At 46.9% G+C, this 16,926-nt stretch overlaps 1 protein-coding gene across 1 annotated transcript in view; it reads right to left on the reverse strand.

Annotated features, from left to right (window-relative positions):
- Positions 1 to 783: 783 nt before the first annotated feature.
- The window catches only part of ICMT (isoprenylcysteine carboxyl methyltransferase), a 196,104-nt gene continuing 179,961 nt past the window's right edge, over positions 784 to 16,926 (reverse strand). The window contains exon 5 of the mRNA XM_069610289.1: positions 784 to 2,657. Within this exon, the coding sequence (XP_069466390.1) occupies positions 2,475 to 2,657 (183 nt within the window). The 3' untranslated portion in view covers positions 784 to 2,474. The remainder of the gene's footprint in view (positions 2,658 to 16,926) is intronic.

Here is a 16,926-nt window from a genome sequence, read left to right on the forward strand (position 1 = left end):
GCCTCTGATGCAGATTGCACATAATTTCAGGTCACAGTGACAGTCTTGATTGGGTCAATGTCTGGCTTTAAAATTACCACAAAATCATCAGGCCAAAGTCCAACTAAGAGGGTACCACTCTGAAAGACTTATTGATTATCATATCTGTATATGCCACAACTTTAATTTCATAATAATTTCAGAATCAATCTCAAAAGGTTGAATCTGTGACTGCTTGAATAAGTGGTTCAATATAAATGGAGAATAAAATGTAACAGGTGCCTCCGATGTGTGCGTTGTTAAAAATCAAATGTGTTAGACACAAACACAACCCCACCCACCACAAATCAACTTTCAGGTTGGCAAAGATTTTCACAAACGTTCCAGGGAAAGCTATTGTGTAGAAGATTAACCATTTAAAGTCTTAGTGGAATGGCTTCATGTATCCAAAGGAAGTGAGGAGCCATACAAAGAGCCAAGCCAGAAACGGTGCTAATCTGATAGACCTCTATGGCCAACCAATTTCTGCCAGTAGCCTTCCGTTCCCAATTGCTGTTAAGACGTGTATTTATTCCCAATACTGCACTATCCTAGATGGCAACATACACAGCTTCCCACAATGGGAGAATTTTTTCATATTTGAATGATCTGGGGTAGCCAGTTTTTGCTGCAAAGTGCTAACCAGTTTGTATTCACTGGATTACCCTGCAGAGCAAAAGTCTTCCTGCTTTGTCCATTTGGCATGCAACAGATTTACATTTAGCCAGGGAACCCTCAACTTCACATGTAAAAATGAAACAAGCCTTTATTTTAGCTTAATGGCATATTTGTTTAGCCTCAGCTGGTTTATTTTATGGGAAGAATGTGGCTAGCATGCTTGCTCTCTCCAGGCAGGTGACCACCTTTCCAAAGTCCAACATCACCAACCAACATTTTCAGCATTGAGTTATGCAGATATCAATAATGAATGGCTTTGCGTCCCATATACTAGGTTTGCACTTAAACCTTTAGCCTCAAATTGTTCAAGATCCTGCACAATTTATTTCCTTATATCGAGCAGCTTCCATCACATGTCCACGGATGTCCCGCTTTAAAAGTTGGACCGCTAGTATGCCCAAATACCAATGAACAATGGCTGGATACAATGGGTGTGAAATGATTAGGACTACCGTGAGCGCAGAGATCTTTTGACATGAATCAATTCTGCACGATTTTGTGATCTGCTGAATAAAAATGAATATTCCCTCGCATGATGGTGATGCATAGTGCAAGTGTTGATAATTGAAGGTTTGGGCTTAATAGTGCTTAATGCCATCTGTGTTTTGGTATTCTACCCAGCTCGTTCCTACAGGTCTTGTACAAAACAGGACCACCATTAAAATCCCAACAAAAATTGAAAAGGATGAAATTGCAGATTTTTGAAAGAAGGGATCATAAATACCAAGAAGTGATAGTTTATCACGAGATAAGATTAAAAGAGTTAGCATAACGTAGGTGCCCGTCCTTTTTGCTTTAATGTATAAGACAGCCTTGGGGCCTCATTAGAAATCTTGAGGAGCACCTATGTGAGGTGGTATACATTTTGTGGGTGCCTTTGTGGTTAAAGCATAGGAAGGTTTTTTGTAAACACGCACCACCACTATGGCCCAGATCTTCATTACACAGAGTTCAGCCGGTTGGATGTTCTAGATCAACAATTTAAGCTGCATCTTAAAATAAAACAATACATTGTACCTGTTCCAAACATGTCCTATGTCCATCAAATCCAAACTTGGTGCCATCTGCTTCAGGTCTTTAATATAACTTTCTCCTAACCATGGAAGTAGATCACACAGAGGAGATATGCTCCACACTCAACCACTGCCTATGCATACAAGACTCTTCATCGTCAACTTGGCTTCTCAGCTAGAGGCAGTTTGTTGCTGCTGCCTCCCCAAAATGTTGATGAAACAACGCCCCATCAATACATAGGTAGACAATGTACGCAGAGAGCCAGTTCGATCTGATTGATTGAAACCGGCTGAAACAACAGTCGCTTGCACCGCTTTTCCAAATGTAAAGCTGTGGCAATAGAAGGGAAAGTAATTGGGGGAGATGGTTTATGATACATATGATATAAATCCGGGGTTCATTCATGTTTTTCTGCTTGTAGTCCTCTTCACTTCAAAGATCTCTCCTTTAGATAATCACATCTTCCTTTACAAACATTTTTGAAACTTTGGTAGTCATTGTAGCCTAGGTTTGATAGCATGAGTTATAGAAGACCAAACTGTCTGATATATTTGTGTCAGATTTTTAGAACTCCTTGCTCAACCACATTTCTAAAGGTTTCCTAGCCCTTGACCTCCCAAAGAGATGCCAGTATAAAGGGAACATGGCTACTGTAGTGCTCAACTGATACAGAGTATACAATCCTTTGCTGGACTTCCTCGCAACCCAGAGTCTGCACACTCAGGATATCCTATGACCCAAATAGTCTATTGGTTGGCACTCAACTATGGCTCCACTTTGAAACCTTTAATGAAAGGCAGTCCTGTCGGTACTCTCCGTTTATAGTCCAAATATTGTTCTCCAAAGAAATGAATCAGTGTAAACTCCTCCTCTTCTATCCTTTCTCGGAAAAATCGCCACGAGGCCGCTGCATAGCCTACTATGCAGATGGGATTGCAGAGCAAGACCTTTGAAAAGAAAAAAAATGTCAGCATTAGAGATTTTAAATTCTTCACAGTATTTAATACATGCAGACAGTTTTATACGTTTCTTGTGGCAAGTGGTAAATTGGCAGATTTTTAGCAGCAGTTTGTGAGTGAGCCAGGAAGAAGAGTGGATTCTAACAAGACATACTGTAGAGGGATAGGTTAGTTCAAAATTGGTTCAAGGTGATCTCGAGAAGCAACTGGCATACCGAATTAGTGCACATATATTACTAATAATGTCTATAAGGGAACCTTTTGTAACTTCTAGCCACTTTCCAAAAGGCAGGAGGCCCGGCCAGGCTTCGGTCTCGGTGGAATTGTGTTTGCATAAAAGGTCATATCGCAAATGTTTGCCTGGTAGCCCAAGGTGAAACCATGGGGCTATAATACCTGCCATACTTGCTTGGGACGTTAAAAGGTATTTTACACAGCTATTGAAAGGAGGGTCTGGGAATAGAGGACACAATAGTAGATGGTCACAATATTTCATGCTGGTAGCAGTTTGAAAGAGATGAAGGGGTTTAAAGATTATTAATTACGCCTGCACTTAACTATGGAGGTCAGCCAACACTTCTCTGACCCCCCCCCCCCGCCCCATCATCATCTACACTATTTTGTGCACAGCAGATGGTGGGATCATATTGGTGGTGGGCAAAAAGCTGTAAGAGTGAATACAATATAAGAGAAGCCACTGTCAGCAGAAAAGTCCCCAATGGCCACCCACACCCACTCTGAGGAGCGCCACACAAGAGCTTTTATTTTTAAGATGAGGGATGGAATTTTAAAAATAAAGCGATATGTAACAATAACCAGCCATTTTTTTAAAACAATTATTAGTTTTAACCAAACAACACACCAAACATTACAACTTTTTAGGACGTTCATGATCAAAGTCAAAGCATCACATTATACAGTGTTATTCTCCGTCCTACCCCCTCCCTCCCCACAAACTCGAGCCGTCTCAACAACGCCATCTACATAAACATGTTCAGGAATCTCAGTGTTTGTCGATTTATCTGGTTTGCCATTGAGGTCACCAGTTGCCTCCAGGCTATCAGAGGGCCCACTTCCTCCTCCCCCCCCGATGACAGCTTCAAACCATACCGCAGTTTCTGCTTCCGCTCATCTCAAGAGGTCCGCCCACCATATCTCCACCCTGTGCCTATGGGCCGCTTTCCCATACATTGCAATTCTGCGCTTAGCCAAGATATAGGCCAGATCCTTCATCTTACTAACATGCTTTGAATTACGTGGCCTTGGGAAAATCCCAAGCATACATGCCCAAGCAGACCCTATGTCAAGCCACACTCCCCCACCAGCCATTTTCGTCTTTATTTCTTCCCAGAATCTGCACACCTCAGGGCAAGCCCAGAACATGTGCAGCAACCCTGCCGCCTCCTCCCCGCACCTGGGGCATTTCTGTATAGTCGAGCCTCCAAACCTAGCTATTCTTCTGGGAGTCAGATAAGCTCTATGGGTGACATACAGCTGGATCTGCTGGAGTCTCGCATTCTGGGACACCTTTTTTTATGGTACCTTTGAGCTCTGTCCCATTGTCCCTCTGTCATGGGTTTTCCTGCCTCCTCCTCCCAGTCCTGCCTCAGTTGGAGCAGCTCCTACCCTGCCTTTGCTGTCAGGAGCTCATATCCTGGATATTTCATGCCCACCCTCTGAGACATCATACATCGTTTCCAGCGTGGCATCAGGTTCTTCCGTTAGCACCGTCTCAGGACACCTCTCCTTCACCCGCTTCATGAGCCTGGTATAAGTAATGTATTGGCCTCTATGCGCCCCAGTCTCCTCCTGCAGCCTCTGGAATCCCAGTGCCTCCCCTTCCTGCCATATATCTCCGAGGGTGGCTAAGCCCACCGGTTCCCAGTATCTACAGACCACTTCAAACAATTGGGAGTCATCCCCGCATAGCACCGCCAGCGGGACCTGCTGAGAAAGCGGGTCTGGGTCATCCACCGTTCTCCATGTCCCGCACCAGACTTCCCAGCCCAAATCCAATAGTCTCCCCCTCCTTGCCATTTTAGTTTTATGCAGACACACTGTCTCTCTCAAAAAGTATGGAGCTGATTCACCTTGCAAAAGCCTAGCTTCTGCCGAGTCTTCTGCAGACAACCACCTAGCCACATACAACAACTGACCCGCCAAGTAATATAGTTTTAAATTCGGCAGGTTTATGCCCCCTTATCACATGTGTTCTGTAGTTTCCACAGGGCCACCCTGCTCCTAGAGTTACCCATATGAAGCCCCTGCACATGCATGTAGTCTCACAAAAAAGCGTCTGGGGATCAGGTATGGGACATTCACAAAAAAATGCAAGTCTGGGCAAAACAACCATTTTGAGCAGAGCTGCTCTCCCCATGATGGCTAGGGGTAATCTGGACCAGAAAACCATGCTATTCTCAACTCCCTCCATCGCTTTCTCTGTATTCTGCCTGTGCTCCGTCTCTATCCTGTGGTAAAGGTTTACGCCCAGATATCTGAATGTCACAGTCTGCCAGGGTATCTGCAGGATGGGCAGTCTCTCCAATGGGATACTCCTATACCTTCCCAAGGGGAACAGACTAGACTTCCCGGGGTTCACCGATATGCCCGAGAGGGCGGCGTAGCGCTCCATCACCTCCAACACGTATTGCAGGTTCTCCTCCGGGTGGCGCAAGTAGAGAAGCATATCATCTGCATACAGCGATATCAGGTGTGTACCCCCTGTCGTACGGATCCCCACCTCCCCGTATTGTAGCCGCAGGCATATTGCCAGCGGCTCTAATGCCAGGATGTATAACATGGGTGACCAGGGGCATCCCTGTCTGGTCTCCCTACTGAGTTGCCATTTATCTGAAATTATGTTTCCGGTTTTAACTCTTGCAATCAGGGAGCTATATAACATCTGGACCCATCTGATATATCCCGGTCCCATTCGGTATCCTTTCATAGTCGCTTTCAGCCACGGCCACCGCACTGAATCAAAAGCTTTGACCGCGTCCAGTGACACAATGGCCAACTCGCCTAAGTCTCCCTCGGTTCGATCGATGATGTGGTGCAGCCTCCTGTGATTGTTTGTGATATTTCTACCGGGGACATAACCCGTTTGGTCTGGGTGTATCAACTTGCCAATTACCCTCTTTAGCCTGTTGGCCAGCACTGCCGTGAGTATTTTGCTGTCCTGATTGAGCATGGACAAGGGCCTATAGGACCCGCATTCCATGTCCGGCTTGCCTGGTTTTAGGAGCGGGATAATCACTGCCTCGCGGAGGGACGCCAGCAGTTCCCCCCGCTCATAGGCTTCATTAAACATGGCCAGCAACGGCTGGAGAAGCTCCTGCTTATACGTTTTATAAAACTCGCTGGGTAACCCATCAGACCCGGGCGCTTTACATGTAGGCAGGTGTTGGATCACCACCTCCAGTTCGTCCGAGGTGATGGGGGCGTCGAGATCTGCGTGTTCTAGATCTAAGGTGGGCAGCCCTATATCCTCAATTGTTTCCAGTATTTCCTGACTCATATCCTCTCCCGTGTCCTCATATAATCATCTGTAATACTTGAGGAACTCCTCGTTTACCCCCTCCTGGGCATTACAGATTTGACCTTCCACGTCCCTGACCTCTCTGATCACCGAGCAGGGGGTTTCATTTTTGTATAACCAAGCCAATAATCTACCCGGCTTATCCCCCCCAGCGTGTAGCCTCTCCGTATATTTCTTATAATTTAATTTGCATAATCTGTCCCAGAGTTCACTACAAGCTAACTGTAAGTCCCTTATCTTGACGCTGTTCTCTCGGGTGTTCCCTTCGCTTTGTATAAGGCCCTCCATCTCTTTCTGTTTCTTGCAGTTCCCGTTCAATACCCCCTTGGAGCCCCTTGGATTTTGATATAGCTACCCCACGCACCACCACCTTAAATGCCTCCCATACTGTTCCCATGGAACGTACACTGCCCGTGTTGATTTCAAAGTATTCCTCGATGGCCTCCCTCAAATCCTCTCAAAACCCTGCATCCCGTAGAGCCTCAGTTCTGAGCCTCCACGTCGGGATACGCACCCGTGGGGGGGGGGGTTGATGGCGCCACTCTACGACCAAAGGCAAATGGACGGATAATACCCGGGCCTTGTAGTCCGCCCCCCACCATTTCTCCCACTATCTCAGCAGCAGCAAACACATAATCCAGCCTTGTATGCAGGTCATGTGGCGCTGCATAGTGCGACTATTGCCTCTCCATTGGGTGTAACCTTCTCCACACATCCTCTAGACCGAGGTCTATCAACAGTGTCCCCAATGCTTTAGCTGCTGGTTCCGGCTTCCCTGATTTGTCATCTTACCCATCTATCCTGGGGTTCAGGGTGCAATTGAAATCCCCTCCCCACACCATCGCGCTCCCCACCAGGGGGCTTATTTTACTGTATAGGGACCTAAAATATGCCGCTGTGTCATGGTTGGGGGCATACAAATTTATGATGTTCACCTCCCTGTTTTCCAGGAGTCCCGCCACCACCACCATTCTGCACCATTCTGCCCTCTGGGTCTATTGCTGAGCAGCTGAAACGGCACGTGCGGTGCCACCCATGTGATCACCCCTCTTGCATATGCCGAGTACGTGGCGCCTATGGCGTTACCTTTCCATTTTCTTCTGACCATCTCCAACTTCTCCATGGTGAGGTGGGTCTCCTGTAGCAGGGCTATGTCTATACGCATCCTCTTTAGGTACATCATCACTTTATTATGTTTTAGATAAATATTGAGGCCCCGCACATTCCAGGTCGCCACTCTGAGATTACACGATGCCATCTACTCCCTGTCCACCCTTCCCTCCAATGTCTTCCCTGATGGCCCGTTGTCCGACTCTTACCCCACCCAACTTCAACAACTTCCCCCCCTCCCCTTTCCCCAACTCTACCCCACTGCACACAACCCTTCCCCTCCCCCCACGTTACCAAGCCCCAACAATTGCCCAGCTCCATCCCTGGATCTCAGGCCCACCCGCGTCTGGTCCTATCTCGTAACCGAGGACTAGGACCCCGCGGGGCGTCACCGATCCAACAGATCCTGCCAGCGCATATTTGCCGCAACACATTCCCACAAGCTTTATTTAACACTATATTCAAGTCCCAATGTCTCATCTATGTCACCAGAGATGACCCAGCTGCGTGCTACTTATGTTCTGCGACTCCCGTCTGGGCATCTGGTTCCTGAGGGCGACCCTGTATGTCCAGCCATTCCATAGCATCCTTCGGCGTCTCGAAAAACAGGGTTTTGTTCTTGTAGAACACTTTCAATTTGGCTGGGTAGAGCAACATATAACGGTGGCCGGCCTCTCTCAACCTCCTTTTCACCGTCCAGAAGTTCATCCTGCTGCGCTGAACGTGCAACGTATAGTCCGGGTACGCCGTGATTTTCGCCGGCCCCCTTTCAATCGTTCCTCCCTTCCGAAAAAATTAAAGTATCTTCTCCCGATCTCGGTAATTCAGAATCTTTGCAATCAGCAGACGCGGGGTGGGATTGGGGGGGGGGGACTCCTGGGGGCGGTCCCCTCGTCAAGGCCCTATGCGCCCTCTCAACTGCAAACCCCTGGGTCAGTGCTCTGCCAGTTATCTCCTGCAGGAGCATGGTTTCCACATATTCTGTTGGATTAGGCCCCTCCATTTCTTCTGGCAGACCAACAATACGAATGTTATTGCGTCTGGCGCGCCCTTCTGCCTTCATCCGCCGTGTCCTCCAGGTTGCCATTCCGCTGCACAAGGGCATGGAACTCCGATCCGTGGGCGGCACATGCCGCCGTGTTCGGGGCCATCTCCTTTTCCAGGTTTCCAGTGCGCTCTGCAAGCGTCCGCAAATCCTGTCTCAGCAAATTAACTTCCTCCTGGACTGCTCCGATCTTAAGGTCCAAGCCGACTTTCAGTTCGTTCATTGCAAGGCCCAGTTTAGTCTGCCAGGCAATTTTCAAGTCTGCTATCGCTGCCAAAACTTCCTGGATCGTGCCCGGTGTCTCTGCTACTGCCGTAGTAGTGTCCTTGCTTTTGCCCGCCTCTGCACCCGGGGGCGACTTAGCATAGGCCTCCAGCGTGGGCTGTTTGTTTCTGGGTCTGACAATTTTGGAAGACATCATACTATATTGTCCGGGTGTAAGCCAGCGGCTCCTCCCTATGTGCAGTAGTCCACGTGGCATTAGGCCACTCTTGGCGTTGCAGGGGCCGTTACAGCTGTGTTCAGGTGTGTCCTTATTGCTTGCCCCCCACCTAGAATGGGCTGTGTCCTCCCACGTGCCTGTGCTCACGCAGTGTCGCACTGCCGGTCCCTGCTGTGTTCGTTCAGTAGCCAGTGGTCACGTGCCCCACCGGCCCAGCGCCCTCCTACTTCGGCGCTCTGTCGGCCTTGAGGCCCTCCTGTACACAGTCCAGCCCAAGGTGTTTTCCTCACACTCCTTAGCTAAGGAGGCCGCCTTATCTTGCGTCTCGGGATCAGCAAGTGCTCCGGGTTAACCTCCCTTACTGTCTTACTTCCGACATTTGTCTGCTTTCCAATCTCACTAGATCTGGCGAGTTGCTCCATGGCTGAGCTGCCAATTCCACTTTTAGCTGGCTTGTTCACTGTGCACTCGTGGGCCAGTCGCAGGTTCTGTTGTGTAATTGTCCCTTTCGCGGCCCGCTTTAGCAGCCCTCAACAATCCATACCTTCCCCAGCGGGTTAACGTAAATCCAGGAACGTTATGGTGCGGTTTTGTCCCAAAGACAAGGAGCTTCACATACTTCCAGGGTTCCCCGGCTTCACCCCGCCCCCCTGCATGTTACCCCTGATCATTGGGGGTTCTCAGCTGCTGGGCTGAGGGCAGTTAGCAACGTTGTTCCTGGTTGTATCGTTTAGAAATGAGGCTGCAATTTAGTGTGCTTTAACATGCATCTCGGGTGCCATAGCTAGTGTTCCTGGCACCATCCAGACTGCCTGCTTCCCTTCAGTGTTCCATTGAAATGTGGCCGTACTCCAGCCCACTACACTTTTTGGGCATGCCTTCAGATGCTGCGGGCCTCCTGCCAAATGCTCAGCCAGCCGTCCCTCAACAGCATTCGGTACTTCTGTGTGATTGGGAGTTCCGAAATGAAGCCTGCATCGAGCTCCCAGGTTAATCCACAGCCGCTGTGAGCGCAGAGTGAATCACGCCTGCTACATTTGTATCTTGTGGATTCAGGCTTCGTCTCCGTTCCGGGCCGATGATCAATGTGGCAGCTCGCCCGCGTCAGCCTAAGGGCCGCGGCCACATTGTATCTAGTCACCTCCTCACGCGCGTCGCTTCCCCAGCGCAGTCCTCTCAGTCAATGCGGGTGCTCAATCTGTAGCTACCGAAATCAGCCTCTCATATGGGCTGTATGTTCTTTGGCCTCCGATCCGGGCGGAGCGTGTTTTATATGCCCGCAATGCACACGGCATTGTCCTTCACTCCAGGCACCCTCGCTTCACGCCTGCTTATGGTTTCGCAGGGCGTCCTCCATTCCATCTCTTCCCGTTGTTTCCTTTGTTTGCCTGGCGGCGGCCATCTTCCTCGCCGCCTCGGCTGAATCTCGGGCTCTTCCCGCTCTAGCTCTGTCAAAACAGCACAGACCCTCTCGGCACTTTCTCCTCACGTGCCTACGGGCTTTGTATGCTCGATCCTCCAGTTTCAGGGAATTTTTATGGGTATTTGCGCAATTCCTTACAGGATGATGTCCGGATCTCTGGAGCTCCAAGGAAACCACGTCCTTCTACATGGCTTTTAGCCACGCCCCCAATACCCAGACTAATTTAGTCACCAGGAGAGATTTTTTTTTATCTCATTCACAATATTCACTGAAACGCAAGGCCTTGCAGTACCATCAAAAGAAACAAATGCACATCAATTACCTACTGAACGACTAAAGCAAACAAACCTAGCATCCACAACAATCACACTTGATGCAAAACTCCACATCATTCACAACTAGATTTACGCATTGCCCGTAAGTCACCTTTCACAAACTCCCCAAAAATTCAACAGGCCAAAATGGTGAAATACACACTAGCAAATTCACCTACCATCACGCGAATTTTCATTTCTGTGCTAATTTCCTCCCACCTTAGAGACCTACAGCTCTTTTGCTGGACTAAGGACATTAACTCCTGAGAGAGACCTTTTTCTCACTCCCTCCTGTGTTTTTCCCTGACTAGGATTTTAAGTTGTCACTGTTTTTGGAGTCTGCCAAACTCCATAGGCATCTGCTTTTTGTATAGTGACACAGCATCCTCAGTGCAGTGTCGCAGAAGTCCCTTGGATTTCTCTTACGGTTTAAATACCTTTTCTTGGGTGAACTACTGTTCGCAAGAATAGTAGGGTGAATTTGATTGCTTACCTTTTTACTTTGTAGTCCAGCACACAGCATGTTATGTGGAGTGCTAGGGCGTTACCTAGTAGCCCCTTATCCTTTCTCATGTAACTTTTTTTGTTACTTTTATTACTTTAAAAGGCAGATGGCAGTGGTTTACTTTTTACTACCAATATGAGTTTTTACCGCAGACTCAACCCTCAGCTGCAGTACAGCACCTATGGGTGTCCATTTTGTCAAAATGGCCCCGGTCTTTTTTTGCCATTTTCTGTTTGTGCGGTCTTTCTGGGCTTTTACTCCAAGTTGAGACCGGTTTGAGCCCTTTGTGCGTTTTGCTTTTGGTGGGCTTCAGCCCCGAAGACCGCCCCTGGCTCCAGTGTGTCTGCAAGGAAAGGGAGGGAGGGTCCCAAAACCTCCCCTGTCCTTTGTTTCTAGGGTGCCTGAATGAAACCAGTCCCGATTGGACGGCTGACTGTACAGGAAAGACAGCCACCCTGCTGGTTGATTTTCACCTAGGCTGTGAATGAGAACAAGCTTAAAGGATAGTTCCGGGACTTTTTTTTTATTGTCCCTACGGGTCGGCCATGTGTTTGTAAGCATAAATCGGTAGATCGTAGGAAACTTTCCTATGGACCTTACCCGACTTTTCGCCCATTATCGCACTCGAAATCAGCCTCCATTTTGTGATAATCCTATCATTTCGCCCCATCGACCTGGCTCACCTGCCTTTGCGGCACTAAATCAAATCCCCCGCCCCTGAAACAGACTTTATCAAAACATTCATATTCCCCGCCTCTATCCGTGACGTGACTGAGCTGCGTAGGCAAACGCGCCCAGGCGTCTTCTACGCGACTCCACACAGACCCCGGAAATCAACACAGATCAGCTCACAATACAGCGCACCACAATTCGGAATATGAAACTGTACTTTGAAATCAAACCGCAAGATTGTAAATGTGGTAAAGTACATTTATTTGACATCAAATGTTTAGAGAATATTCAGCGATTTGCATTTTTATTTGCTCATGTTCCAAAAAGTTCGTATTGAGGAACGCGATGGTCCTTTGCTGTACACAGGGTCTTAGAGCATCTCACAATACAGCGCCACAATTCGGAATGTGAAACCGTGGTTTAAAAGCAAACGGCAAGATTGTACATTGGCAAAGTACATTTATTGGACATCAAATGTTTAGAGAATATTCAGCGATTTGCATTTTTCTTTGCTCTCGATCCAAATTAGTTCGTCTTGAGGGAAGCGATGTTCGTGTGCAGTACACAGGGTGTTGGTTTACGAAAAAAATAAGCTCTTCGGTCGCACTGATAATCGCATGGCTGTTCCAACAACGAGGCACTAGGCCACCACAACGGTAGGTATGTTGCATCTAACCGTTAGTACCGCGTAAGGGCATACTTGTACTTGGCGATCGTCCCATAAAATGGTCAGGGTGGTAACGTTGTTCACGCGGAGAAGCAACTGGCGGCTGTAGAAGCCGTCCGCCGGTGTCTGGTACTCGTGACACAGACAGTAGTGAATGATGTACCTAAAAACATAAAAAATGAAATTAGTCTCACCATCAGATCCTTATTAAAATTATTCATTTCATAGCGAGGACAGCGCTACTGGGTGTACACAAGTGTTTAAAGGCGTGGCGAGGCATGGAGGGGGGGAGTGGAGTACAAGGTAAGTAGCATAAAATAATAAATAAATAAATAGGGCCAGCTGGTGGCAAGTGCAAGGTAAGTGCAGAACAAGTGCTGGGAAGGGGGGGCTGTAGGATACTGAGACAGTCCCCCAGTGCAGGGGTTGACAGGGAGGCAGTGCAGGTGGAGAGTGGAAGGGCCCAGGACCGAGGTCGCAGACAGTGGACCAGTTGTAGCAGGGGAGAGGGAGAGAGAAAGCAGAAGCAAAGAGGAAGGTTTTGAGGTACTTCAGTAAAAGCAGATGTTTCTCCTCAAGATAGTGCGCGGTAGAAAACAATATGCCACATAGAACGAACAAGTACAACTGAACCCGTCTTTAAAGCCACTGTATAGTAATGAAATTGCGGTATAAACTCATCAAAAGTTACTTACATTATATTTGCATTTTCCATTGTGTCTCTGTGTAGGGCAGACCCGAAACACCACTCCTTCTTTGCCGACGTTACTTCTTCTAATGAACGTGGCTCATCGTTTCGTTTCTGAAATTTTATTCATTATCTTTTCTTAGTCTTTCGGGATGGTCCCGGCCTGTCAAGGTCAAATCACAATAGAACCTTATACTGGGTCGTGGGTCGTTCCGCCACCCGAGCAAAACATCAAAGCAGCTGACCTTCACTTTGAGCGAGCACACATTTCTAGTTTGGGCCTGCAACATGAAGAGACTCGAGAGAACAGACAATCAAATTACAATCATTTAAACCGTGATGTGTATTTCTCAATGAGCTCTGCTTTAGGTGGACATGGAACAGAGGCAATGTTGGGTGGCAATGCAGTTGTCCCCTGCATAGGTTCGTTCACCACTCCATGTATGTGCCTATCGAGGACATCTACGATAAGTCTCTCAATAAACTCATATTGCATATCCTCAAACACTGGTTTGATCACCCATTGTTTACTTCTTTTAGTGAAGGCCTTATTGTAGCGAAGCGTCCCTAAAGTTCCGGTCGTCCTACTTTGTTGACGGCCAACATTATGGTTATGTGCCAAGACCGCTAGAAGAGTCCGATTTATCATGCCTTCCATGCCAAAATGCAATCTTTTGGGCCTGTACTTTAGGCACATATTGTGGAACACCTCCAAATCTCCTGTGTGGCAGAATTCCGTGAGTCCCCTCAAATCTCTTGTTATAGTTTTATCAAATACAATCTTTTCAATGGCCTTGTGAGTGGGTGATGAAGGAATCAACCACTTCTTCTTCCGTGCCTCCTCTGTGGACAAATGGCCATGTTCACATTTGTGGAAATGTTCATTTGTCGACCATCGATGTACGTTGCTACAGTGCAACATTACTGACCGCCATTTTTCCAGTAGAATTTCCAACGACCCTTCACATGTTTTTGAGCTCCACCAAAGATGGTTGCTGATTGACTTGGACCACTGTGAAATACCTTGCAATTCTTTTTTTTTACCTGCAGCCGACAATTTTTTATTGATTGATTTTGCAAGATGCCAAACGTCAAATTGGTGATTTATATTTTTGTACTGTTCTCTCATTGTCTTGGCAATTGAAACGTGTCTGTCCGTGGCTATCAGGTCGATCACCATTCCCCGCGATTGTAGTTCTTGCAATGATGCTACAAAGCCAACTTTCTCCATGGCCACTGAGGATGTACTTTGTGACACCTGCACGACCACCGAACTCACAATTTTCTTACTTTCCATGTCCTGAAAGTGGTAGGTGCAGTACTTGGCTGAAAATCCTGGGCTGTCGCACTGTCCATCACCGGCTAGCCTGAAGCGTTTGCCCGCGAATGTACTTTCCATTGACATTTTTTCCATTCTCCAAGCTTCGCTGATGGCTGGAAATAGATAATCGGTTTGGTATTTGTAGAACTGAGTTTTCGCAATGAAATGGATTCCCACAAACTGAAAGAAATACTGTAACTTTTTAAAACTTGAACCACTAAAAAGTGCGGCCGCTGCACAAAGTAGATTGCCTGCTGGCAGTTGCCCCAGCATGGGTTGTGCAGACCATGCGAACGGATGATATTGTGTACAGGTGGCATGTATTTTAAGGTTAGTGCCTCGAATTGCACGAGTCACATTAATCAATGGCTCCCCACATACTTCCCCACCAACCCAATGCCCACATTTCATCATCATAATAATATCCATCAAACAGCTATCGAATACAATGAATTTGGCCTCTTTCCTTATACTGTCACTCCGCATCCCAGCTGGTTCGGCCTGTAACGTTGAGGACATGTCACTCGCATGAAAGGTACAATCTCTGATATCGTCTTCCGCTATGCTGAGTGATATTGATGGTGTTTCATTGTCGTCCATGTCATTCTCTTCCACTGCAACAACTGTTCCTTGTCCGGAGATGGGAGAAAAAAACAATGTCTTCAACTTTCGCGCGCTCTTATTTTTTGCGGGTGTGGATTCTGTGAATTGATCTCCGACTGCATCCAAACTACCAGGAGGACATTCACTATCAATGGCTGGTGGTGGTATAGCTCCGTTGTCAATCACTTCATATTCTTCCCATTGGCACGATGCATCTCCAGTCTCAAGTCCCTGCCAAAAGGTTTGACAAGCAACATCTCTCGTTCGCTTCACTGTCTGTGTAGATCTAGTTCTTACACCCACTCGCAACTAGAGGACAGATTAGAAAAGGGATGTTCAGTTTAAACACAACTTACAGTATTGAACTATTGACAGTGAAAGACAACATAATATAGTGAACAGGACACTAACCTTCTTTTGCTTTCTTTTCTTTGAAACTTTCTTGCCTCGAACTTCAACATCTGGACGCTGTTGCTCCGACTCGTGTGTGCATGTCTCCACTTCCTCTCGCGCTGCAACGACTATATTTTCATAAGCACATCCATCACTCACTGAGGCTCCATCGACTCCCTGAAACATAGAACTTTCATTAGTATGTATAATAATATTGAAAACACAAAATGTACTTGGGGACCAATACCCATACGTACATCTCAATAGCAAAACACGAATGAACGCATTGTGTAGAACATTCAAACGACAATAGTTCACGCATTGTTGATCTAGTTAGATTGAACTGTCAAGATCCATACCTCGGGCTCCGCATAGACTTCCATTGATGATATTATTGAAGATGACGCTTCAGCAACTCCCTGAAACACAGTAATTGCATTAGTATGGTTTTCTATTTTGTTTAAAAGAACAAACTTTCTGCAGGCGTCAACGGCTCATCTAAATAGACCTGCACAAATGATCAGTTGTCTAAAATAAATAATGGATATCTAAATATTATTCGATTTGCTCCATCGTTGGAAGTGTCACCACCCAGAGATCTGCATCAACTACTAGGGGTGATGTTCTTGTTGAAGAAGCTCCGTCAGCTCCCTGAAACATAGTACTTGCGTTAATAAAGAAGGAAGTATAGCGGATGTAATCACGTCATTTGATCTCGCATGATTGATCTGTCAGTATCCATACCTCGAAATGCATAAGAACATCAAGGGACGCTGTAACTGCGGTGCACACTTCTGCAAGCTGTTGCGCCGACCCGTAACTGCATGCTCCCCCTTCTTCTTGGACTAATGCTCCATCGACTCCCTGAAACATAGGACTTTCATTAGTAATGAACACAAGATTGAAAAAAGAAAACACATAGGAGGGCGACCACAGAAGGACATACCAATGGCTAAAAACAAAAGAAACATTGTGTGTAACAATCACGCTACAAGAATGCAAGATCTGATGATCTCCATCGATGGAACTGTCCGGAAACGTACCTCGAGCATCTGAGTGACATCTACGGTTGTCGTCAATGCGTTGGACTCCTCAGCATCTCCCTGAAAGACAGTACTTGCATTATTTTGGATAACAATAATTATAACTGAAAACAAAGACTAGAGGACGAGTACTGTGGTGTACCATTAGGTAAAATAATTACACGATCAATTAAAACTATTGATTTACATGCCTAAAACAAGTCAGTGTCAGAATAGCTAAGTAAGATTACCCGATAGGCGCTTGAAGTGGCTGATGACTGCAATAACGACACGGATGGAGAATCTTCCGCCTTCATATTGAGTGGATACATAAATGGGGAAATTATTGTTAGCTAATGCTACACACTACCGCAAGGCCGAGAGATAAATACGTAAACTTGACTCACCAGTGGAGGGATGTGGACGAATAGAGTGGGAATAGCGGTTGAGAGCAATTTTCGCCTCGCTCGCGGTGTTTTCTTCTTTATTAGCAATGATGTGGAGTACATGTCTG

This window comes from Ambystoma mexicanum, chromosome 8 (assembly GCF_040938575.1).
Source record: "Ambystoma mexicanum isolate Mex_15411 chromosome 8, UKY_AmexF1_1, whole genome shotgun sequence".
In the NCBI taxonomy this organism is placed as follows: Eukaryota; Metazoa; Chordata; class Amphibia; order Caudata; family Ambystomatidae; genus Ambystoma; species Ambystoma mexicanum.